Here is a 26,590-nt window from a genome sequence, read left to right as displayed (position 1 = left end):
TCAAATCCATGACTTTTGAGAGAAGGTTGATTGTGGAAGGAGATGCAAAGGCTATTATTGAAGATTTGGGGGGCAACTCTATCGATCTCTTCGTCTTTTGTTTTCTTGCCTAGCAACCAAAAAATTAAAAAATAAAAATAAAAGAGAGATTGCGCTAGGGCACTTGATAAGCAATATATAATTTGGTGTTTGTAAGTGAAGAATGACATGTTGAAGAAAATATTATTGCTCCACAATTTATTTGCACGTTTTGTCCTAGTTGAATTTTTGCAAGAAAGCAAGCCGGGGTATGGGCATTTGAGAAGGAATGGCATATTGTGGGCTGCACGGCCTTATTCAAACTTCGAAGGACGCTGTAGAGGATACCTGAAATCACACATGATCTTTTGTTTTTCAGCTTTTTTTTGGTAAAGGAATACACGCATCATCACTCAAAAGTAAATCACAAATGTTCTATTTGAGAGACTTTTCTTTGTTTATCTAACATTCTGGAAGTAGTTTGAAATTTTTATTGCTTGCACTACTTGTTTTGAAAAACGATTTAGCCCACCAAACAGCAAGTTAGGGTTTGAAGGATTGGGAGGTGCGCTTCCCTGACTTTTTGGAGGCTTCTATATCTTCCTAATCATTTTAGTCCTTATACCTGTAGTTTAATGCATTTGCACTTTCAAAAACAATTAAAGACTGTAAAGTTAAAACATCATTTTATTTTATTTTATTTGAAAGTCAGATCTTTCCATGGGTTCATTTCTCTACAGATGGTGCGCCCTATAAAATACACTGGCAGCTCTATTCTTAATGCCAGTTGAAAGTTCTATGCAGCAAAAATTACTCTGGCGGAGAAATTCCAAAATCAACTAGGCACTTCTTTCAGGGGAGACAATGCACAAGACCATAAAAGGAGACTCGCAAAGTAAGAGAAGATGACACAGAGCACAATAAGAGAACCAACACATTGGTCCTCACAATTGGTGAGAACTACTGGTATCACCCCAGCGGCCGGCAAAAACTGTTTAGACTCCAGGGGTTATGTAACAGACTGCTTGTAGTACATTTAGACTATTTTCTATTAACCTTCATTTCTAAATGTTGCATCGATCATAGCCAGAGAACCATGATGAGGGCTCTGCAAGCCTCGACAATTCCCCGTCTTCATCTTTAAAAAATGGCTCAAACTCTTCTTTCCATCGCTGATCACCAGCAGCACCATGGGAATCCCCTGCACCATTTTTGGCCCCATCATCTAATGCTTCTTTAGGTAACCGTGACTCAGCGAGTAACTGATTCAGTGTCTTAATCTCTTTTTCATGCTTTTTCTTCAATTTATCAACCTGTTTGTAGGCTTTCTCAGTTTCTTGCTCTGCCTCTTCAGTTCGTCTCTGCAACATGCCAAATGTTATAAGAAGTTACTGAGATTGATCACATGTTGTCCACTTAAAATTGAAATATATTTCATTGGAAAAAGGTACTCTGTTTCCTTCAAAACGAATAGACATACAGCATGTTTTTTAGTCATTAACACTGTCAGAAGTACAAAAAGGTTTGAGCTCAACATTGTGGCACCAATAGAGATGCATCAATGAATACAATTGAAGTGTTCAGGTGGTATGTGCATTGAAGATAAAAATGTTACCATGCAATAGCTAATACAATTGAAGTGTCAACTAAATAAAAAAGAGAACATAAAAATTATTCCATGCGCCAACCTTGGAAATGCAATAGCTAATACAATTGAAGTGTCAACTAAATAAAAAAGGGAACATAAAAATTATTCCATGCGCCAACCTTGGAAAGGAGAGTGGGTGAGGTTTGGTAAACTGTAGGCCATTGGATTCCTACGGGCTATGAGATAGGATAGATGTATATTTGAACCATTAAAAACCATATTCAAAATGAGAAAACCAAATTCAAATAGAGTTTTAAAAAACATATCAATAAGCTAGACCCATGCTGCGAGTTGTTTCATGCCATAAATAAACTCGAACACTTAAGAAGTCTGTTGGACAGGCGGATTCACATCTTTTACAATCGACACAGTCCTCTGTTCCCTGCAGAGGCTTTTCACCGACTTTCAGCACACAGAAAAATTAGAATTATAAATTTATCATATGAACTATAAAAGTTGAGGCGAGATTAAGACCTTTGCCAAGCCCGCTCGCTGTTGACCACTTATCAGAGGATAGATAGCCAGAGAAAGAAAGAGATAAAGAGAAAAAACAACTAAGATGGCAAGTGTGAACCACAGTCCCTGTGTGCACTGAGGGGGGGGGGGGGGTGGGAGGGGGAAATGCAGAGCTAGAGTAAGGAAAGTCCACAAGATAGTATGCAAATTCTTCACAGAAGAAATCCTAACATCAATGCTAGTTGACATGCAGTGTGATCTAGGAGCTAGATAGACCGGGCGGGACAACCCAAGAAGCTGTCACCCAATTTTTGCTACTTCAAACTACTCGTCATGTAAAGAACTGATAAATATAAATAAAATGTTTATTCATTTAAAACAAAATATTATATTGCTAATATTTTGTAGTCAAAATTCACATATGGCTTATCTGTTGGGGTCTTATAGAAGATAAGTCACGCAATAACCACTTCAGAGAGATTGGAGAAACAAGCATCTTCTTTCACATCCTACTATTTATGCTCCAAACATGCCCAATGTGCATAATCACAGGAGGACAGCCAACTCAAAGCATAATCACTAAAGGATGAATGAGTGATGTAGAAACCAAGAGCATGCTTAAAGCAGTAAATACCAAAGGGAAAAAAAAAAATTTAAATATGCTCTGATATAACCAAGTCAAAACTCACATTGGCAGCTGCAACAGCCTCTTCCGCTTCCTTGAGCCGTACAAGTAATTCACCAGCAGCCTGCACAGCTTCAGCAGTATCCCTCAGTTGAGTTCGAAGCCCTTTATTCTCTTCCCTAAGATATTGTCTCTCTTTTTCTTTTTCCACTTTCAATGCTGAGATTTCTGCAGCAAGGGCATTTATGAACCTAGACTCAGCCCCCTTAACTCCTGCTTTGGCAGCTGCTTTCTTTACATCATTAATTCCGTCTTGGATCTTCCGATGTCTTGAAAGCAACTGAATATGCTTCTCTTCAAGGTCTGCATATTGTTCAAGCATACGTGCATGCCCCTCCATGGCCAACTGCATTGCTTCCTTCAGCTCTTCTGAACATTTCTTCTCAGAATCAACCTCCTGCTTGTGCTTTTCAGCCAGAGATCGGCTAGCTTCTAGTTCAGTTTTTAATTCTTCAGCAAGCGAAATCCACTTACTCTCAACCTCAGTCCAATGGACTCTCTCCTGTTCAAGTTTCGCCTCAGCACTCTCTTCTGTTGACTCTGGAATTGTACTTAAAGGGGGAGCCACACTTGGCTCACATGAATAGGTCAACTGCAGCAAAGGACTATGTTTCCGAAATGACACAGATGATGAATCTACGTAATACTGTAGCTGACTTCTTAAATATTGAATCTCTTCCAACAACACTTCCCTCTCACCCAAATCAAAGAAATTCCGATATCGTTCTAGTTCATCTTGAACTCTTTTTAACTCAATTTTTGTTGTCAAAACTTCAGGATGGTTTTCATATTTCTCCTTCAGAAGCTGCAAATAGCAGTAGGGTTACATGCAGAATATAAGAAATGAGAGAAGAGAAGTATTGAACATACCAACTACTGCCAAACAAATTCCAAGCCATACCTTATGTTCATTTATCAAGGACACTAATTCTTCCTCCATAAACTCCGCTGTGGGCAAGACACCATCCATAAGACTCTCAAGACGAAGAATTTTATCCTCCCTTGTCTGTCCAATTATAGCATTGCATTCCCTCTCATGCCTGTACTGCTGGACCTGTCAATAAAGCTCAAATTGTCATAAATGTATGAGGAGTTTCACAGCCATGGTTCTTCATTAGCTTTATAAAAGAACCTTACCAAACGGTTAAGTTGCATTATTTCAGAGGTTTGCTTGGCACAGAAATCTTGCAGTGCTATTTCCCTCCTAAAAGCTCCAGCCAAGACCTTTTCCACTGCCTGCAGGGGAAAAAATTGACAAAGAACTCATTATTACAAATATGAATGCTGCAAACCGAAAAAACTGGAAAACCATGCAGAAGCCCCAGGCACATTACTTTAGGTACTTTCTTCTTTGATTTGCCATTGGAATGCAGCCCATCAACAGGAACTAACTGCATGCTTGCATTATCATTGCTCTCTTCAATTTCTAACCGAGTTCTACTTTTGCATTTATGACAGAATAATACCACCATATCTTCATCAGTTGTCTCATTATCTTGGGGAACAGTTTGCACACCCACTTCAACTTTTCCAGCAGGCAAAACAGGCTTAAAACTGTCTGCAGCATTAAAAGAAAACCTAAAAGATGACCGCCTTAAAGCTGAACTCTGGCGGTGATTTTCAAGAATTTCAAGGCCACGATGGAGACTGGTGGCCAAATGTTCAGTTGGAGCAAGAAAGCTCTTACTAGTTTGCATAGATGGAGCATCTGGAGAGCAGCTTTTCCTGGACTTGACAAAAGATATGCGCAGTGCGTCTGGGCCTAATCTGCTGTCTTCCTTTGAATCTTTCTGAGAAGCAGTCAACATAGATGAAGTCTTCAGGCTTTTCCTGCTGCAATTATGGACCCTGGGAGAAACACTAGGTATAGGAGACTTAAGAACTGGGGATACTTCACATGGAACTATGCTGAGATCAGGAGATATACAATCCAAGGAGGCATTGGCTGAACTATTGGGTGCATCTGCTACTGAAACATCAGCAAAATGTTGACCAACTGGATCAGAGAGAGTGCATTTGAGACCACTCCATGCTAGCTTGCTTGGACATTCTTCATTTTGTGATGTGCAGACAGGAGAAGTCAGAAGCTCTTTATCCACCGCTGGTTGTACAAATGAATCCCCACCTTGTTTATTGTCAATCACCAGGGGTAACATCTCCTTATAAGATCCCTCTTGCTGATTACAATGGCTTAGAGTGTCAGCCATAGAATCAAATGAAGCATTAGAAACACATTCATTGCAATCAACATTCATGTTTTCATGCTTAGCAAGTTGTTCAGACATTCCTCCTTCCGTATTAATATCTCTATCCTCAAGAGCTTCTTCCATATTAATGTCATCTTCATTAGAAGCCTCAAGTTTTGGATTAGATAGAACAGTTTCTGATTTGCTCAAATCAAAAGTGCTGTTGTCTTCCTCGCTACCTGCTGATTGCTGCAGACCCACTTGATTGCAGAGTTTTTCAACTGCTTCCTCATCAATTTCCATGACCTCGTCACCGTCATCATCAACATGATGTAACATTGTTGGCCGGTTAAGGCTAAACTTAAGAAGATTTAAACTTCTACGGGCAGTCCAGCCAGTTGAATACCCTCCCTTTGAGTCAGTCTGGTTGCTATTTGCCTTCATTCTCAGTAGTTCATCCTGTTGAACATTATTTCAAACAATGTGTTCAATGTGTTCACTTGTTTGATATCATAATTGGAAAATGAGACCTGACATATAATGGAAAGAAAAACAAAGATACAAGAATATACCCTTAACTGCCGTATCACTTCCCGCAAGGAATTCACATCATCCTGCATTACTTCATTAACAACGGCTTTGTTCTTAATAGCCTTAGCACGCTGTGCAAATCTCAATGTACTGAAGGTCTCACTCTTACAGCTGCATCATTAAATAAAAAATAAAAAAAATCCATTTTAGCATGAAAAGAAAAGGTGAAAAAAGAACATTGAGGAAATTGACCCCACAATGTCACCTTGGTGCCGGAGAAACAGCACACACCATTGCTAACTTTGCATTCCCACCAAGAGATTCTTGCAACAAGAACGTTAACTTCGAGTTCCTATATGGAATATGCCTTTGCTTTCCTGTTTGAGAAACTTCCGCAAGAATGTTTATCAAGTTCCTGTATCTCTCAAAATTGACACAAATCAGCACAGGACTAATGAATGTCACACACGTTCACTAATTTTACATCACGAAATTTAGAGGCGATGTCAAAGTAGAATGCGAATATACCAAAGTAGAAGCAGTATGGTGTGTGTGCATGTACAAAATATAAAATTTTGAGCATTGGTGTGTGTGCAAGTACAAATATATAATTTTGAGCATTCTGACTCCATTAGAATTAATCCATCGATTAACACAACAAGATGGGGACCACACGATATCAAATCCTAATTAATGAAACATAATATCAAATCCCTAAAAAAAATACAGCACTTGCGTGAAATCTTTAAATCATAAAGATGCTTGATAATCCTCAAGACCCTAGATAATCTACTAGATAATTAGTGTAGAAAATCCTACTATAAAAATGATGCAAAAATAGGGGGGAAAATCCTTAAAATGACTATTGTAAAGTTAGAGATGGAGGAGAGAAGAAGAAAATAAGAGAAGAAAAGAAGAAGAAAGCAAGAGAAGAAAAGGAGGCAGTTGTTTCCTCAAGCCTTACATACAGCTCCATGCCAGCCCTCTTTTTACATATATTTTTCGGATAGCAAAAGAAGAATTTTCATTAATAGGATAAGAATTTACAAAAAGCATAATAAGACACCTGCCGAAAAAATTCTGGAACAAACAAAAAGGAAAAATCTAAAAAACAACAAAAAAAAAAAAGGAAAGGAAAAATCAAGTCAAAAGATTCCTCCAAACTTGCTGAACTTCCAAAAAGCTTACTCCTCTAAAAAACACAAACCTAACACACCACAAAAAGGCAATATAGTGAATATTTTCCCAAACTGCCAATTCAAATTTTCCCCTGAAAAGATCCATGCATTACACCCAAACCCACAACACTGCAAAAATAACACATTTCAATAATGCAGCCTATACTTTCTCCTTCCAAAGTCCACAAATGAAGTGGCCAACACACTTCCTCAACCGACACAGGGCAAACCCAATTCTCCCAAAAAACCAAATCAGTTTCTCCAATCCTACACGCAAAATCACAATGCAAAAAAAATCTTATATTAGAGCATTGTCTACCCTCTTTTTATATCACCAAAAGAATTAAAGAAAGACGAGGACAAAAAAAAATAAAAAAAAAATAACCTCACTCACACAACCTAATTATTAAAAGAACAAATTTTCTTCTAACAATCCCCCTTAAGCTAGGGATCATAAATATCACCTAACCTCAGCTTATTACAACCATTAGACAAGGCAGGGTTAAATAAAGACTTCGTGAAAGCATCCCTAATTGATCACTAATTTCAATAAAGGAGTCCTCACGACCTTCTTTCAACACAACATCCCACAAAATAAGAGTGAATTTCAATGTGCATTGTCCTCTCATGAAAAACTAGATTGCTAGCAATATAAATGACAGCTTGATTATCAAAAAACATATCTATTGGCTTCTTTACCAAGAATCTCATCTCTAATATAAAAGACTTTGGCCACATAAGCTTTAAGCCATAGCTCAGTATTGTGCTTCAGCACTATATCTTATTACAGTAGTTTGTTTCTTGCTATGCTAGCTAACATATTACCTCGCACGAATGTATAGTATCCAATAGTAAAAACCTTCAATCATCAACAGAGCCAACCTAATCAACATTAGAGTATCCCATGATCTCACAGTATTTATTACATTTACAAATCAAACTTTTGTTGAGAGAACCTTTGAATTACCACAAAATCCTACAAACAACATTCCAATGGGGTTGTTTGGGATTTCTCATAAACTAACTCACCACCACCACCGCAAATGCCAAAACTAGTGACCCTCAAGAAGATCAACTTACCAACCGTGTATATCAATAGGAGTATCAACTGGTTTAGCTCCCAACTAACTAGTCTCACTTAGCAAGTCCTGGTGTATTTTACTGAGATAGATTCAACCCTTTCCCAGACCATATAGTCTTTACCAAGAAAGTAAAGTGGAGTATCCAAGTCCTTGATTTCAAATTTAGCTTGAAGCCACTGCTTAACATCTTCAAACCTCTCTAGTCAATCCCAGTAATGATCATATCATCAACATAAACTACTAGAAATACCACACTTCTCCTTTTGGCGAAAAAGGACCAAATGAATAGAGTAGCACTATTTTAAGCCAAATGTGGAGACCATTACGCTAAACTTATCAAACCAGGCTCAAGGAGACTACTTGAGACCATAAAAGGCCTTATGCAACTTACATACTTTACTATCCTCCCCCTCAGCAACATCCACAGGAAGTTGCTCCATGCATATCTCTTCCTACAAATCTCCAAACAAGAAGGTATTCTTCACATCTAGTTGGTATATAGGGGCCAATAAAATTAGTTGCCAATAAGATCAATGCACAAACATAATTTAGTTGAAAAGGAGAAAAGTTCTTTAAATAATCAACATCGTATGTTTGAGTGTACCCCTTGCAACCAATCAAGCCTTGAGTTGTTTAGGAAGATATTTGATAGTGTAGACTCGATGACACCTAACCGACTCCTTAAGAGGAGGAAGATCCACCAAGTCCCATGTCCCTCGAGTGGTCAAGGCATCCCATTTCTATATCCATTGCATGCTTCCACCCAAAATAGCAAACGATTAAACATGTGAGGAAAGGATAGAAACAAAGGACATAACCAAGGCAAAAGAACACATAGAGCTAGGAACATGAAGAACTGAAACATTCTAAGCAATAAGCAAAGCAACTAAGGACTACTAGGTACATGTTCTAATACCTTTCCAGTGAGCAATGGGCAAATCCAAGTCACACTAGAATGTCCAAAACTAGAAGTTGAAACAATGATGGACCACACAAGCAATATGTCATTCTCTTTCATCCAATCTCCATAATACTCGAAGTCTTGAGAATAAGGAGAATGCAGCAAATACTTGTACTTCCCTTTTGTTGTAATATACACATGCACCTGAGACCACAACAAGTAGTTGGAGAATCCAACCAATTTGATAGTTGTGATTTGTATGCTAATGGTATCGGTCAATGCCTCTTTGTCGAAGCTATCAAAACCACTCATGTTCTAATACCTTTACGGTGAGCAATAGGCAAATCCAAGTCACACTAGAATGTTCAAAACTATAAGTCGAAACAATGATGAGCAGAAAAGATGGTTGCATGCTCCACTACCACACAAGCACTCTCTTTCATTCAATCTTCATAATACTTGAAGTCTTAAGAAGGAGGAGAATATAGAAAATACTTGGATTCCCTTTTGTTGTAATATACACATGCACCTAAGACCACAAAAATGTCAATGGAACAGCAAATAGCAAAGCAAAAGATTTCTTTCCTTACTTCAGCCCACATTTATTTCCTTATATTTCAATTCATTATTTTGTACAGTTACCATTTATTTAGTTTACATGTATAGGGCTTGACAGCCCACATTTATTTCCTTATATTTCAATTCATTATTTTGTACAGTTAGCATATATTTAGTTTACATGTATATGGCTTGACAGATTATAGTTTACTTGTATAGGGCTAGAATCATGCTAGACCTTATTTACTTTCAATGTATAGAATTCTTGTAAAGTCTATATATAACATACAAAACTCAAGGCCAATTCATTCGGCCATCCACAAAATATGTGACATGGTATCAGAGCCAGCTGACTGCTAGGTTTTTTTTTCCCTTCGATTTTATCTTCTCAGTTTCGTGGCTGTTGGGGTTTTGTTTTCTCTTCTGGAATTTTCTCTCTGTTCTTTCGGTACTTCTGTGGCTGCGTGGCTGTCGGCACAGCAGGTTTCTGGGTTGCCATTTATTCCTCCAGTTTATGTCCTTGTGATTCTCGGCAAGCAGGCAATAGTTTTCTGTTGCTGTTTGTGACTTTCAGCAAGCAGGCACAGCAGGTTTCTGGTTTGCCACTTATTTCTCCAGTTTTTGTTGCTGTTTGTGACTCTCGGCAAGCAGGCTTGTGACTTTCGGCAAGCAGGCACAGCAGGTTTTTGATTTGCCACTTATTTCTCCAATTTCTGTTGCTGCAACTACTTTTTGTTGCTGTTTCTGGCACTTATCTTCTCGGCACAGCAGGTTTTTGGTTCAAGATTTTAACATTATGTGCAGTTTTTTGGTTCAAGATTTAATTTTTTTAGTGCAGGGCTGTTGTTCTTGGTTTTTCTTTGTACCTGCTTTGTTTATTTTGGGCTTCTAGATTTTCTGGTGGTCCGTTTCTTTCGTCTCAGTCTGTTTTTTTTTTTGGGCTTCTCAATTTTCTCCATTATTTAGCATGGACTCCGCACTTGTGTGTGCCAAGTTTACGAGCAACAATTATTCTACGTGGGCTTTTCAGTTTGAACTTTTCCTGAAGGGAAAAGATCTTTGGGGTCATATTGATGGGACTGATTGTGCACCCAGTCCTGATAAATCCAAGGAGTCTGCAACTTGTCCTTCATGGGCTGTGCTTGATGCTCGGATTATGTCTTGGCTTCTTGGCTCGGTTGAGCCACATATTGTCCCCAACTTGCGTCCTTATCGCACCACTCAATCCATGTGGACTTATTTAAAAACAGTATATCATCAAGATAACGGTGCCCATCACTTTCGGTTAGAGCATGCAATTGCCATGTTTCAACATGACAGTTGTTCCATCCAAGACTATTATTTGGAGTTTCTGACTCTTGGGAATGAATATTCTGATCTGGTTACTGCGGATGTTCCTGTGGCTTCTCTTCCCATTATTCAACGTCTTCACGAGACTAGTCGCCACGATCAGTTTTTTATGAAACTCCGCCCTGAGTATGAATCTATTAGCTCGTCTTTGCTAAATCGATCTCCTGTTGTTTCTCTAGATGTTTGTTTTGGTGAGTTACTTTGTAAAGAACAACGGCCATAGTTCGAAATCGCGGTAGCGGGTAACGTCGCGTAACGGTCGCGGGTGTCGCGGGACGCGGGAGACGCGGGTGTTACATAACGGGAAGCGGGCGTAACGGCTGTGAATTTTTTTCACGCATGCACAACCATGCCAAAATCGAAAAATAAACATGAAATCCATTAATGCATGATTTTTAATGAATTTTGACAACCTTCATTCAACCTACAAATGCTTTTTAATAGGCATTATGATTTTTATATTAATTTTAGTGCGCTGCTTACAAAAAAAGGCATATTTTTTTAAAGTTTGCATTAGTTTAATGGGTAAAAAAGATGTAGAAATTTAATTAAAATGAAGAATCAATTGATTAAAGACATAAAGTTACTTAAAATGAGTCAATAGACCAATAATTTATATTACAATACAATAATTTATATTACAATTTACAATTTAAAAAAATAAATATGGAATTGTAAATCTTACAATTTAATTATTCAAATGGTAGTGTACTTGAGTCACTTGAGACTTGACTAATTGTGTAGAAATTAGGATTTATTATAAATTTTAGATCTAATATTAAATTATTAATAGTCAAGGTATTTAAAAAAATAATTATGTAGAATATTAATTAATAATTTTTTACTAAATTTGTACTCTAACTCTCTATCTTTATAAATTTTATGTTTTAATAATTTTATACTAATTTTTTATTTTAATTAATAAATTCTACTTATATAATCATTTATAAATTTGCATACTAATTAAATAATAAATATAAACTGAAATTATAAAATAAATAAATTATTAGTTTAGAATAAATTGGTAATTTACAATTACATTAACCAATGAAGTAGAAGAACTGAAGAAACATGCCCACTCCCGAGTCCCGGGTCCCCACCGAAGCTGCGAGAGAGCTGCAACCTGCAAGCCCCCAAAATTTGGGGGAATCGAAGGCTTCAAAACTTATTTTTGGAGCTGCGACTGCGAGCCTACGAATGGAGGCGACCTGCAGAGCACAGCTCCTTCAAGCGACAAATCGAAGATTGGAAGCTGATTTTTGGGTTCTTACACTGGACAAAGGAGACGAACTGACAAAGAGGGAAAAATCGAAACACCTTCAAGGGAAAAATCAAACACCTTCAAGACGAACTGCCAGTCAGCTGACCTGCGATGGCTGCGAACTGCAAAGAACATCTTCAAGGCAAAAATCGAAGCTGATTTTGGGGATTTTGAAGCTTCAGATCCGTAGATTGAAGCTGTACGAAAGAGACGAAGAGTGAAAGAGGGAACAGCACAACAAATCGAAGCTTCGAAGCTGCTTTCGTTTCTTTGGAGGCTTCAAATGAGGAGATCTAAGCTAGATGATGGAGAGAGACACACAAAAGGTACGCAGTAGTGTAAGGGGCTGTCGGCTGTAATGTGTCGTAACGGACGTTACGGGTCGTAACGTTAGTGTAATGGCCGTTATGGGCCGTTACGGTTCTGTAACGGCCGTTACGCACGTGAATTTTCTGCTCACCGCTAATGCGGGCTGTAACGGAATCGGAGAGATGATTTTCCGTTATGTAACGGCCGTTATTTAATACCATGACAACGGCTTAGTACTCAAGTTACTTTGGCACAATCTCATGGTAGTTCTAGGTCTTTCCCTGTGGCTTATGCTGCTCAACGACGAGGACCGCTTGCACATTCTAGCACTTTACAGTGTTTTCGATGCAAAGAATTTGAACATATCACTGCTAATTGTTCCAAGAAATTCTGCTCTTATTGTAAGAAGAAAGGTCACATTATCAAAGAATGTCATATCCGCCTGCAGAATCATCAGGCCCAGGCATTTCAGACTTTTGTTAGTGTACCCCCCCACCGTGACGTTTTCGGCTCCTGGCTCTTCTTCATGTAACTTCTTTGTTCCTGCACCTCCTCCAGCGAATTACTGCACACCCGAAATGGTGCAACAAATGCTAATTTCAACATTATCAGCAATGGAGCTCCAAGGTAACAATTCTACTAATCTCTGGTATGTGGACTCAGGTGCCTCAAATCACATGACGAATAATCCCAATGGTAGTTCTTGCCAATAGCTGCTGTTGGAGATGCCTCTTCTAAGTTCACTAATGTGTTTCTTGCTCCTCAGCTTTCCACGAATCTTATTTCTGTTGGTTAGTTAATTGATAACAATTGTGCAATTAATTTTTTTGGTAATGGTTGTGTTGTGCAGGACCAGGCAACAAAGGAGCCGATCACGAAGGGACCTAAAGTGGGGCACTTGTTTCCACTACTTTTTCCTGTTCTAGCACGTTCTCCAGTTTCTTCTATTAAGTCTTTTGCTTGTAATAATGTTTTAGATCTTAGTATGGTGTGGCATCGTCATTTAGGCCATCCCAATACTCAGATCTTATCTCATGCATTGAACTCTGGTTTACTTGGTAATCTAGAACGCTCTTCTTTATCTCTTGAGTGTGCCTCTTGCAAACTTTGGTAAAAACAAAACTCTTATTTTCTTTGAAAATCAACATTTCTTTCCTGTGTCCTCTGTACCCTCCTCTCCTACTGTGATTCTCCCCTCCTTTGAGGAGCAATTCTTGGATCCTCATCCAGTCATTTCTCGTTTTAAACTAGGTATTGTGTATGCACGGCGCCCCTGCCCACAGTCTCTTCCGGTAGCTCATTCGATATCTGATCCTACCACACTCCAGATTCAATTAGTTGCAGCACCTTCAGAGTCTTTGGTATGTCACTTTTCCTGAGTGTCTGTACCCCCGGATAGGTATGGGTTTCGCTCTTCAAATTCTGGTAACTCTGTTTCAACTCTTACTGCTGCATTGTCCAATTTAGATATTCCCACTTCCTACTCACACCCTGCCAACCATGATTGTTGGCGACAAGCTATGCAGGAAGAAATTGCCGCTCTAGAGGCCAATCACACCTGGGACATTGAGTCTTGTCCTCTCACCATTGTTCCTTTGGGTAGTAAATGGGTTTACTCAGCCAACGTCTAATCTGACGAAAGTCTGGATCGTTACAAAGCTTGCCTTGTTGCACTTGGGAATAATCAGGAATATGGTGTCAATTATGAAGAGACCTTTGCTCCTATGACTAAGATGACTATTGTTCGTACAATTCTAGCTATTGCTGCTTCCATTGAGTGGCCACTACATTAGATGGATGCCAAGAATGCTTTTATTCACGGAGATCTTAAAGACTGTATTTATATGAAGCCACCCCCGAGCTTGTTTCCCTCTCTTACTTCACATGTGTGTAAGCTTCGTCGTTCTCTTTATGGGCTCAAACAAGCTCCGAGGGCCTGGTTTGATAAATTCCACACCACTTTATTACAATTTTCATTCAAGCAAAGCAATTATGACACTTCATTGTTTCTTCGGAAATCAGACATGGGTATTGTTGTTCTTTTGGTTTATGTTGATGATATTGAGATTACTGGTTCCGATTCTGCTTTACTCACTCAGCTCAAGACTTATCTCTCAGAGTCCTTTCATATGGAAGATCTCGGGTCTCTCATATATTTTCTTGGCCTTGAGGTGAATCGTAGTCCCTCAGGTATTTCACTCAATCAACATAAGTATGCTAGTGACTTGGTGGCACAGCTGGCCTTCAGAAGGGTACTTTTATTGATCCTCCCATGGAATTAAATGTCAAGCTTCACAAAGAGGAGGGTGATTTACTTGCTAATCCCAGTTTATACCAAAAGTTGGTGGATAGTCTTGTCTATCTCACCATTACTAGACCAAACATTTCTTTTGTTGTACAGCAAGTCAGCCAGTTTCTTCAGATTCCTCGTCATCTTCATTTGGCTGTTGTCCATAGGATCATACGCTATGTTCAAGGCACTTCTGCTTGTGGTTTATTCTTCCCTGCAGGCAGTTCTACTCACCTTGCTGCTTATAGTGATGCTGATTAGGCTGGTTGTGCGGATACATGTCGCTCCATCACTGGTTGGTGTGTGTTCTTAGGTGATGCATTAATCTCTAGGAAGAGTAAGAAGCAAGACAGAATTTCTAAGTCATCAACGAAATCTGAATACCAGGCAATGTCTCTTGCTTGTTCTGAAATTATTTGGCTTCGAGGCTTGCTTGCTGAGCTAGATTTTTTTGAGACCGATCCTACACCTCTACATGTCGATAATACGAGTGCTATCCAAATCACAGCCAATCCTGTCTATCATGAGCACACAAAGCATATTGAAGTCAATTGTCACTCTATCCGTGAAGCATTTGAAGCTCGTGTTATCACTCTTCCACACATTTCCATTGATTTACAAATTGCGAATATCTTCACCAAGGCTCTCACTCGCCATTGACATTGCTTCCTAAGTAGCAAATTGATGCTTGTTAATCAACCCGCATCAATTTGAGGGGGCCTGTCAACGGAATAGCAAACAACAAAGCAAAAGATTTCTTTCCTTACTTCAACCCAAATTTATTTCCTTATATTTCAATTCATTATTTTGTACAGTTAGCATATATTTAGTTTACATGTATAGGGCTTGACAGATTATCGTTTACTTGTATAGGGCTAGAATCATGCTCCTTATTTACTTTCCATGTATAGCATTCTTGTAAAGTGTCCATATATATCATTCTTGTAAAGTCTATATATAATATACAGAACTCAAGGCCAATTCATTCAGCCATTCACAAAATATTTGACAAAAAAGTAGTTGGAGAATCCAACCAATTTGATAGTTGTGACTTGTATGCTAGTGGTATCGGTCAATGCCTCTTTGAAGAAGCTATCAAAACCACCCTGAATACACTACAATAAGCAAACACCAGTATCAGGGAATGAATAACATAGCAACAATGCGAAATCAAGGAGCACAAACAAGTGCAGAACAGAACTTCAGAACTTCAAAGAGGCTGCTTTGACCACGGAACTGAAGTTACAATATCCACCGAGGAACTACTTGACCATGCAAAAGTGGGCAAACCATAACAAGCACTGCAGGGTCTTAATAAACAACCTGACAGCACACTGCTACAAGTATGATGGCTGGCAATAACTAGAAGCAAGTGTTGGCAAGAAGAGGAAATAGTCATTGAACACCAATCAAAACCCCCAGCAACTAATACAAGATTGCAAGCAATCAATCACAAACACACAACATCACTATGCCACGACCAATGAGTTATAACAATAAAAACATATACTAGAAATACAGTATAACTCACTTCACATCAGCAAACACCACAAACACACAGAGCATCCTACCAAAGATGTTGCACATCCACAACCAATGAGTTATATAACAATAAAAACATATACTAGAAATAGAGTATAACTCACTTCACATCAGCAAACACCACAAACACACTGAGCATCCTACCAAGGATGTTGCACATCCAAACCAAGATGAAAATCATATTTGAGAACTAATTAACGGGAGATCAAGAAAGAAAATGATAAACAAAATGTCTAAAAAAACAACTCAGATAAATTAGATTTAAAGGAGATTTACACTCCGATACCATGTTGTAAAGTTAAAGATGGAGGAGAGAAGAATAGAAGAGATGATGAGAAGAAAAGAAGAAGAAAGCAAGAAAAAAAAAAAGGAGGCAACAGTTCCTTAGAGCCTTACATTCATCCCCTCTTCTTATATCAATAACTACAAAAAAGAGAAAGAAAAGGACGCGGCAATTTCCTAGATGCCAAGTTCGCCTCTTTTAACAATATTAAAGAATAAAAGGACAAAAGTATCTCCCACTAACACAACCTAATTACTAAAATAACATATTTTCTTCTAACACTGACAAGCTACAAAATAGCCAAAAATCCCCAAAATGCCAAACATTTCCATCAAAAGCCTTGAAGCCTTCACATCACTAAAACATATTAAAACTTACACAATTCTTGTTAACGAATATTAGACTTTAGGATGATAATTCTACTAACCCCATCACCACAACTACCAACTCTTTTCAAAATAACATGAAAGGAGTATATTCTACACTTCTTTAAAATGACATAAGTGTGATGCCCGGGATTAGAGCAACTCAAATTCAAGACGCGCATTGTGGAACTACCAAGACCTAGGTGGGGCTTCCACAGCTAGGCCAAGCCCCCACTGCTACAAATTAATATTGAGAAATAGTTACCAAGTATAGAATATGCATGTTATATAATTGACAGACTACATTAGCATTTACACAGCTGCATCATAACTCAAATCCTCACCAATGTTAGAGGGAATGGATAAAACATTATGTAAAACTCAACAATTTAATTTTGACTTAGTCATCAAGAATATATTTTCCCAATCTTTACATTGTGTTTTCCTAAATATATGTGTCCAGTTCCTTCCTAAAACGTATTTCACAATTAATTTGTTTTATTCAAATTTTCCTGTTGATCTCTTTTACTCTTTTCCCACTCTTTTATGTAGCAATTCAAAGACACTCATCATAGCTAATGACTCATACACTAGTTTTTCCTTTCAAATATATGGCATTCCTAAAATGTATATGTGTCCAGTTCCTTCCTAAAACGTATTTCAAATTAATTTTTTTTATTCAAATTTTCCTGTTGATCTCTTTTACTCTTTTCCCACTCTTTTATGTAGCAATTCAAAGACACTCATCATAGCTAATGACTCATACTAGTTTTTCCTTTCAAATATATGGCATTCAAGATGGCACTTCATCAAATATCAAAATGAATACACATAAAAGAATCAAATATATCATTTAAATAGATAGATTACATTAAAGTGCACTGAATTTATCCAATGCTTTATGTAGCAATTCAAAGACACTCATCATAGCTAATGACTCATACACTAGTTTTTCCTTTCAAATATATGGCATTCCTAAAACGTATATGTGTCCAGTTCCTTAATATATGTGTCCAGTTCCTTCCTAAAACGTATTTCAAATTAATTTGTTTTATTCAAATTTTCCTGTTGATCTCTTTTACTCTTTTCCCACTCTTTTATGTAGCAATTCAAAGACACTCATCATAGCTAATGACTCATACTAGTTTTTCCTTTCAAATATATGGCATTCAAGATGGCACTTCATCAAATATCAAAATGAATACACATAAAAGAATCAAATATATCATTTAAATAGATAGATTATATTAAAGTGCACTGAATTTATCCAATGCTTTACAACAACCAAACTCAAGCATTCCGCATTACACATAAAAGAATCAAATAAATCATTTAAGCAGATAGATTATATTAAAGTTCACAGAATTCTTCCAATGCTTTACAACAACTATACTCAAGCTGTCAGTCAACACAGTTCTACATTGAAAGCTTAAACATTTTTGTAGCCATATATTTACCTGTTCATTTTTATACCCCCATTGTGGCTGTGCATGATTTTTTAAAATAGTGCATTAAAATCATAATAACATAATACAAGAAGCTAAAAACCAATTTGGCGGACCTTGATTGCACTTTTAACTTTTAAAAAAAAATCTCAAAAAAAAAAAAGAAAAGTGATATTGTACCCAAGTTGTGAAAGAGATCGATTGATGTTCCCAGCTTCCTTCAAGCACTCTCCAGCGGCACCTGTTAACTTCTGTCTTTCTGAACCAGCCAAATCAACCAGATTTATTCTGCTTGTTTTAAAGCTGCTTATACCATCTGCCATGCTCTGCCAAAAAAAAAGAAAGATTTCACTAAATTCCTAAAAATTTAAGAGAAAACCAAATGAAAAGCCCTGTCTATCATGCTCTATAAAAGTAAAAGCTTACTTAAGATCACTCTTGGCCTAAAAGCATAAGAGAACCAAACAAGAAATTGTATTTCTTTAAACCCAACTCCTCTTCATTTTTTAAAATCATATATCAATTATTGATGGAAAAAATCAACCAAAAAACAAAAGAAAAATGCATGTTACTCAGTTCATAAAGTATGTGTTTACCATGATGAACTGGTAAAATCTGTTAACGGAGATAATTCAGACAATTAGGCTGTAAATAATGCCAATTAGGCTGTAAATAATGCTGAAAATCTGGCAGCATGTAAGTGCTGAAAATCAGGCAACAACTATGTAAATCTCTTCTATATAATTAAAGCAAACTTGATGGAAAGGGCATTCAGACCAAAATTAACATGATATCAGAGCCCCTCTTCTGATTCCGTTGTTTTGGTCCTAATCACTGGGTGTGATTCTCATCGCTGTTTTTTTCTTCTTTCTCTCGATTTCAGCAAGTTCTTTCTTGCTTTTTGTAGGCGTCAGCCTTCTCTGTGGTGTCCACTTTGGTGGTTTTGAGTTTTGTTTGGGGCTGCCGGAAATTTTTTTTTTTTTTTTTTGCTAACCAAAAAACCTCTTTCAAAAAATCAAAATAAAAGAAAGAGAAAATACCAAATTTTCAAAACCAATCTAACACAAATTATGGTAATAAAGAACTTGACAACAAATCATTCTCAAACTTGAATTGACTTACCTTGCACCGAGATTCAACAATGCAAATAAAAAAAATTATGTGATCAAGAAAGTAAAAATATCAAAATTTAAAAGCTAGTCCGACACATAAATTATAGTAATAAAGAACTTAAACAACAAACCATTCTCAAACTTGAATTGGCTTACCTTGCACCGAGATTCAACAATGCAAGTAAAAACACTATGTGATCGAGAACTTTCGGCATTTATACTTGTTGCACCCGTCCTCCTGTTTGACAATCCCTGCACCAATTTAGACGTAATGGATGGAAAAAAAGACGAACATTTGTCAGTCCCAACACTCACAAAATGGCATGGGAATAATCAAGTTCCAAAAAAAAAAAAAAGTAACAAGGATAAGGATAACATATTTGTAGCTGAGTTCATGATAAAGAAACCAATTCAGTCCAAAACCATTATGAAGATGGGAATAATGCAGGGCAATTCCCATATCCAACTTTATTAACAGTTGTACTATATGGTATTGTACACTAGTACACTCAAACGTTTTGATAACAAAGTATTTGTTTATATTTAAATTCCAAAATATATATATATATCCCCAAGCCACAAGGCTTCCTGCTTTGCAAGGGTAGGGGAGGATCATCATAGTGTACGTAGCCTTAACCCTACTTTTATACAGAGAGGTTGTTTCCTTGGACTCGAACCCGTGAAAAAACTGGTCACAAAGGAGCAACCTTACCATTGATCCAAGGCATGCCCTCACATTTATCAATTATTAAAAGCAAATAATTTGAAAGTTAATGGTATTCTAAGAGCGTTTGAAGCTTAACATAGATAAGATAGTGTAAACTAGAGGCTTGCAAATTTATCTATGTGCTCCGTCATTTACATCAACAACAACATCAAGCCTTAAGTTCCTCTAGGTGGGGTCGGCTATATGAATCTTTTTTTTTTTCCAATTACAATAACTAACTCACTGCTCCTCACTAGTGCACTACTTGGCCTGCGTTTCAAATGCCCAAACCATCTAAGCCATCCCTCCCTTATATCTTTACCGACGTTATACCTAACTTCTTGCAAATAAATCAATTCCTTTATTTATCCTTTAATGTTATACCCTCCCTCATTTTCTAATATGAAATGGCAAAGAATGATTAAGTAATAAAAGGTCATGGTCGAGAGATGGAGAGTGAAAATTTTGCCTCTGGTTAGAGGTAACAATCTGAGTTCTGCTCCAAGGGTCAAACATTCATTAACTCTCCAAAAATTACATTTTTCCTGCTGTTTTTATGCAGGTAAAACATAACATTGCAGGAATAACAACTTTCCTATAATCTCTTGCATTTCCATACTAACCAAATGAGGCCTAAGCAAATTTTTGCAAACTTCTATGCAAAATATAAAATTTGCATTCAAGCATGTGCATCGACTCTCTAAACTGCTCATTCGCTTTTGTCGAGAAGTTTTGAAAGATGCAAAAATACAATTGCTAACCTTCATTAAAAGTTGCGACAGATCCCTCATTGTACATACACACTCCTCTGTGAGATTTTCAACATACACACCAGACTTGACATCTTCTCGTATCTAAAGAAAACCTCCATAAAAATATGTTAGAAGACCATAGCTCATTTATAAAGACATTTAAAATGCAAAAAAATAAATGTAATCATTTAACCTGGAGGTTTCTCTGATTTGGGTCCAACAAATCAGTGATTTGTTCATTGTAAATCTGTACGAAGAAATTTTCATTATATAGGTTACTAGAAATCTGACTATGTGAGAAGTATACAGAAAGGACAAAAAGGAGTAACTGCAAGACTCAACCTCAAAAAAAGAACAGCGACACTGATACTTGAGTTGTTTGTCAGCATGCTTGATTTGCTCCTAGTAAGAATTTGCGAGAAAAAAATTACTAAATTTCAAATATAATCTAATTATCAATTACTAAAAGAAAAATGAATCCAACCTCACTTATGCGAGCAAAAAGCCACTCAATAACACGGGGCGTTAAACCTTTTTGATCACTCGAAGCATTTTCCTCCACCAAGGCATTGGTTGGTCCCCACATTGTATATGTCTTTCCACTCCCCGTCTAATCAGGTCAATTATGATATATAAACAAAATCTTCACCATTGTTCTACATAATGCAAAGCTAATTATAATATCCAAAGAAGCAGATGAATTAAAAATACCTGGCCATATGCAAATACTGAACTATTAAACCCAGCTAAGCAATGTTCTACAAGTGGTGCTCCAACAAGCTGAAATATATCCAACTGAAACAAAAAAATTAAAGTAAAACCTTAGTATGTAATACTAACAATCATTTGTTCAATGGCTTGGAAAAAGATTGTGTTAGTTTAGATCTTGCCTGTGTTGCCTCTGTGTCAGCAACAGAATCAAATGTGTAGGTCTGTCCAAGGATTGACAAAGAATCACTACATACTTTCTGCACAATTGTCTCTCCTTCTTCCTCATCCTTCTTTGGTGGTCGCATTCGCACTATTACCTGTAACCAAATAAACAAACAAGAATCAAAAACAAATTTTCATAGTCAAACCAATTGCCGAGAAAGATTTTAAGAAAAGAGGATCTAAACTTCCAAATTTACAAGCACTCATCAATAAGGAACTAAAACACAAAAGCTCCCACTCAAGCGAGCACAACTACTTTGCTTGATTGAAGTTAGATTTGCCTTCCCTGCGTCAAAAACATACTCAACAAGCTTCCCAATTTTTCTCTTCTTCACCACATTTTCATCACCAAGAAAACAAAATACTAGGGGGTTTAGTAAAGAAACTACAAATAGGAAAGTTCCACGCAGTAAAACCATGTAGCTTGGTGGAATCAATTTTACAGATTTTTTTTAAGAAGAAACATAATATTCAGAATTTTCTTCCTCTTTGTTCCCAGTTTCCTCAGCAACCAAAAAATCTACACAAAAAATAAAATAAAATAAAATTAGGGTTTTAAGCCCTCAACCACTCAGTTCTTGGTACCTTCACTCCAGAATCAGAGACACCTGGAGGAGAGCTATCGGGCGCTGATTCCATGCTGAGTTTCCTCTTGTGCGGATTAGAATTGGCGGACGGAGGCCTCGGAGGGAGCGGGCTTTTGATCTTCCCAGCCGACGGCGGCAAGTGTTTTCCGGTGGTTGAGGGAGAAGGATCGGGTGTAGAAGTCAGATCTGAGGGCGGTGCATTTTCCTTTGCAGACTTCTGCTTTCGCGAAGAGGACGGCTGTCGCTGCTTGAGAGAGTTGAGGTTCGGAGACTGCTGCGCGCTCTCGGGATGGTTCTCCCTCAAGATTGTAGTTCTTGGCTGCATAGGGTGCTTCATTTTCGTCGCAGAAGAAATCTAGGGAAGGGACGGATTGTTCTGGACGATGGAAGAGAGAATTTTAGATCGAGAGAGAGAGAGAGAGAGAGAGAGAGAGAGAGAGAGAGAGATTTAGCCGTTAGGGTGGAGGGGCTGAAATTTGAAATGGCCTGAAGACCCCAGTGATGATATATTGGGGCCGGGCTCCTCTGCTCTTAGGCCCAAGAAGCCAGGTCTCTCTTGCGACAGGCGATGGTAGTCCGTAATCACTCAACGGCTAAGATCACAAGAGCCCAACTGCTTGAAACGGTGTCGTTTTTCCTACCACATACGGTTGTGAAAAGAAATTGCGATCACATTCTTCTTCTTTAAGGTGACAAAATGTGTTGCAACCCGAACTCTATTTAAAATGAATTTGGATCTAAGAAAGAGTGACATATTTATAAAAGAGTTAACTCAAACTCAACTCAATTAATAAATAGATTAGTAAAGTTTAGGTTAGGTACCCATCAGGTCACTCATTTAACTTTTTATACAAAATTTAAAATTATATATATATATATATATATAATTATGATATTAATTATATTTTTTGAAATATTTAGGAGGAAAAAATAATAAAAGGATTGTAAGTACTATTTTTAAAATTTTAAATCATTTTTAAAAAAATATTTAAATAAAAATAAATTTAATAATAAATTGTGTTAATAACTCATAAATATTAAGATATTAGTGAGAAAAGAATAAATGAGTGTTGTTTTTTTTTTAAAAAAAAATATTTAACTCATATTTGGTGAAAGTTTAAAGAAAAATTAAAATAAATATATTATATATTTCTTAATGGGTACTTAACGAGTACTCGTTAATTAATTGGGTGGGTTTGAATTTGTATTTTATTCACCTATAAATAAACAGGCCATTCCGAGCCCAACCTGTTTATATGTCTCACCCATTTATAACCCGATCCATTGACCCATTTTGCTACCCCTAGTTCTTTTCTCTCTCTCTTGTTCAAAATGGGTACAAAATTTGAGTTGATTTGGATTTCCTTAATTATGAATATTACGGCTGAGATTGTAAGAACTCAACTGCTTGAAACGGTTTTGTTTTTCCCACCACGTACGGTCGTGAAAAGAATTTGCGATTTCCAACATTCTTCTAAGGGTGGCAAAATGGGGTGCAACCCAAGAGATGATCAGTTATTTGTCTATTTAAAATGAATTTGGGTCTAAGAAAGAGTGACATGTTTATAAATGAGACAACTCAAACTCAACTCAATAAATAAATAGATTAGTTAAGTTTAGGTTAGGTAACTGCTAGGTCACCCATTTATTTTTTTATATAAAATTTAAAATTATACACACACACACACACACACACACACACACACACACATATATATATATATATATATATAAATTATGATATTTGATGTATGTATAATGCATTATGTATTTTTTAAAACAAATAGAGATGAGATACAAGTTATAACTACATTTTTTGAAATATTTAGGAAGAAAAAAATAATAAAAAGGTTATAAGTACTATTTTTTAAATTCCAAAACACTTTTTTTAAAAAAATTATTTAAAAATTAAAAATAAATTAAATAATAAATAGTGTTATTAACTCATAATATTAAGATATTAGTGAGAAAAGAATAAATGATTGTTATTTAAAAAAAAATTAACTCATATTTGGTGAAAGCTTAAAGAAAAATTAAAATAAATATATTACATATTTCTTAATGGGTACTTAACGAGCACTTGTTTAATAATTGGGTGGGTTTAAATTTGTGTTTTATTCACCTATTTTTAAACAGGTCAATCCAAATCCAACCCGTTTAAGTCTCACCATTTATAACCCGACCCATTGACCCATTTTACCACCTCTAGTTCTTCTCTCTCTATTTTTCAACATGGGTACAAAATTTGAGTTGATTTGGATTTCCCTTATTAGACAATTAGGTCAAATATAATTCTCTTTAAAAATTCTCTTTAAAAACACAATTAGGTCAAATATAATTCTCTTTAAAAATTTTATTTGCATATTTAGCAAATATTTTAAATTTTTGTTTTCAACTTTTAAATGTAAGATATGCATTTATTATTACTAAATCAATTTTTTTTTTTTTTAACAAATGAATGTTTTCTTAACCCATTTGGGCAAATGGCCTCATGAATTTCTCCTCCCATGTTCCCCAAAAGTTTTAATTTCTTCAATGTCACTATTTGTTCATTAACTAATTGTATGATGCTGGACAAGGTTACATCTCTTTGCTCTTTTAGATTTTTAATGTTTTCAACTTTCTTGTTCCCTCTTTAATTAATGTTATATAATAATATTCATAAATTTCAAACTTTTGATTTTATAAATGAAAATTTATCATATGAAAAGGCATATTAATAAATCATTTTTTGTGATTAAAGGATAAATTGAATAATATTGAAGTGATGAATAAAATGTCATTTCTCGCAATTTTATTCCATTTCTACCTAATCAATATGCAGTGACGTTTTAAATTCGGAAAAGCACCTCATCGTGTCTCCCTTAAAAATAAAGACATACAAATTTTAAGAAATATAGTAATAGAGCTCCACATTTGTTACTAATCCAAAATCTCACATTCAAACTATTATAAAATAAACTATTATTGTATTTATAATAACATATTATTATAGTATTAAAACTTTAAAATAACAAAAATAAGTTGAATATTATTATCTTGTTTTAAAAACTACTAGTTTTGGTTTTATGTCTCAAAGACAATGAAAATATTTTTATTTTTAAAATTAATTAGTAATTTTGAAAAGGATCAATTAATAAACATATTTACAATTTATTAAAAATACATTTCAAACTAGTTCAAAAGTTTTAAACAATTTGTAGGATTTATATCCCAAAGGATATGTACCACATGAATGATATGGATCCCACATGTAGGGTATGTGTTCCATATGATAAGGATATGAATTAATAGTTGTATGAGTTAGCTAAAGGGTTAGCTTATTTAATATGAGAAATTAATGGTGGAAGTTTGAAGAGATTCTTATACATAAATATATATATATATATATATATATATAAAATATATATTAGCTACTATTATAGGGAGTAACTATAAGGGCATGCTATACATCAAGTTAAGCTCTAAGGGTAGAGAAAGAAAAAGTTAAGCTCATAAGCTCTAAGGGTTAGCTACATGGCAATGTTAGCTGCAGAGAAAAGATAAGAAGAAAGAAATTGTCCTCTCTCTGCCTCTACTTCTCTAATCATCAGGAGATCCTATAGATCTGGTGAAGGAAGGAAAGAGAAAGAGGAAAAGTCGGAGAAACGATTTCTTCGGATTCTTCGGGTGTTCTTCTCGATAGGTTCGATATGGTTGATTCCGATATGTAAAGTTTATAGTTTATGATTTATTTATTTATTTTTCACATAAAGGTTATTAATGTAAAATTCATGATAATTGAAGATCTTTGGCTGCAGTATATTTATGAAATTTTTCCTACCAAAAAAAAAAAATAGCATCTAAAAATTTTCTTACATGTGGTATTAGAGCCTAGTTGAAATTATCATGATCTTTCTTTTATGATAAATATCGTTTCTTTTAACCTCTTACAATCTTATTATGGGTCCGTGTGAAAATTTTTGTTCATGATATTTTATGGAATCGAACTGAAGAATTCATATGATAAATGATTCTTGAAAATATATGTGATATTTGATGGATTTATGGGGTTTTTGTTGGTCTGAAAATTTTCTTACATATGGACTGTTGACGGTTTTCCCCTATATAGTGATATTAAAGTAGGGCTGCTGAATGATATGATGCAAATAATTTTATTATAACTTGATTAATAATGGAACACTCACATGTTATGCATGCATAAGTTAAATAATTTTACATAAAAGTAAGTTAGTAAAATTCTTATATTAGGAAATTGATTATCTGCTGTAAATTATGGATAAATTTTGTTGAATAAGAACTCAATCAATGTTTCTATTATGGTTAGCATATTGTCACCAAAGTGATTTTTCTGAGAAAAGTTAGTCGACTAGATCATCGGGGTTTATAAAATTTTGAGCGCGAAATCCTAA

General features: G+C 36.0%; 1 protein-coding gene across 1 annotated transcript; it reads right to left on the bottom strand.

Annotated features, from left to right (window-relative positions):
- Positions 1–677: 677 nt before the first annotated feature.
- LOC131152243 (kinesin-like protein KIN-12B) lies at positions 678–22,746 on the bottom strand. The gene is made up of 16 exons (XM_058104001.1): positions 22,177–22,746; positions 21,549–21,686; positions 21,370–21,453; positions 21,143–21,268; positions 21,001–21,060; positions 20,852–20,905; positions 20,668–20,760; positions 19,357–19,452; positions 18,269–18,414; positions 5,790–5,939; positions 5,566–5,695; positions 4,142–5,452; positions 3,945–4,043; positions 3,709–3,861; positions 2,812–3,612; positions 678–1,379 (listed from the first exon to the last, which is right to left on the bottom strand). Exons 1-16 carry the CDS (start codon positions 22,513–22,515, stop codon positions 1,083–1,085), a joined length of 4,077 nt encoding a protein of 1,358 aa, XP_057959984.1. The 5' UTR covers positions 22,516–22,746; the 3' UTR covers positions 678–1,082.
- Positions 22,747–26,590: the final 3,844 nt, after the last annotated feature.

This window comes from Malania oleifera, chromosome 3 (genome assembly GCF_029873635.1).
Source record: "Malania oleifera isolate guangnan ecotype guangnan chromosome 3, ASM2987363v1, whole genome shotgun sequence".
Taxonomy (NCBI): Eukaryota; Viridiplantae; Streptophyta; class Magnoliopsida; order Santalales; family Ximeniaceae; genus Malania; species Malania oleifera.
The sequence above is the reverse complement of the archived record's forward strand: the minus strand, read 5'-3'. Positions and strand labels throughout refer to the sequence as shown.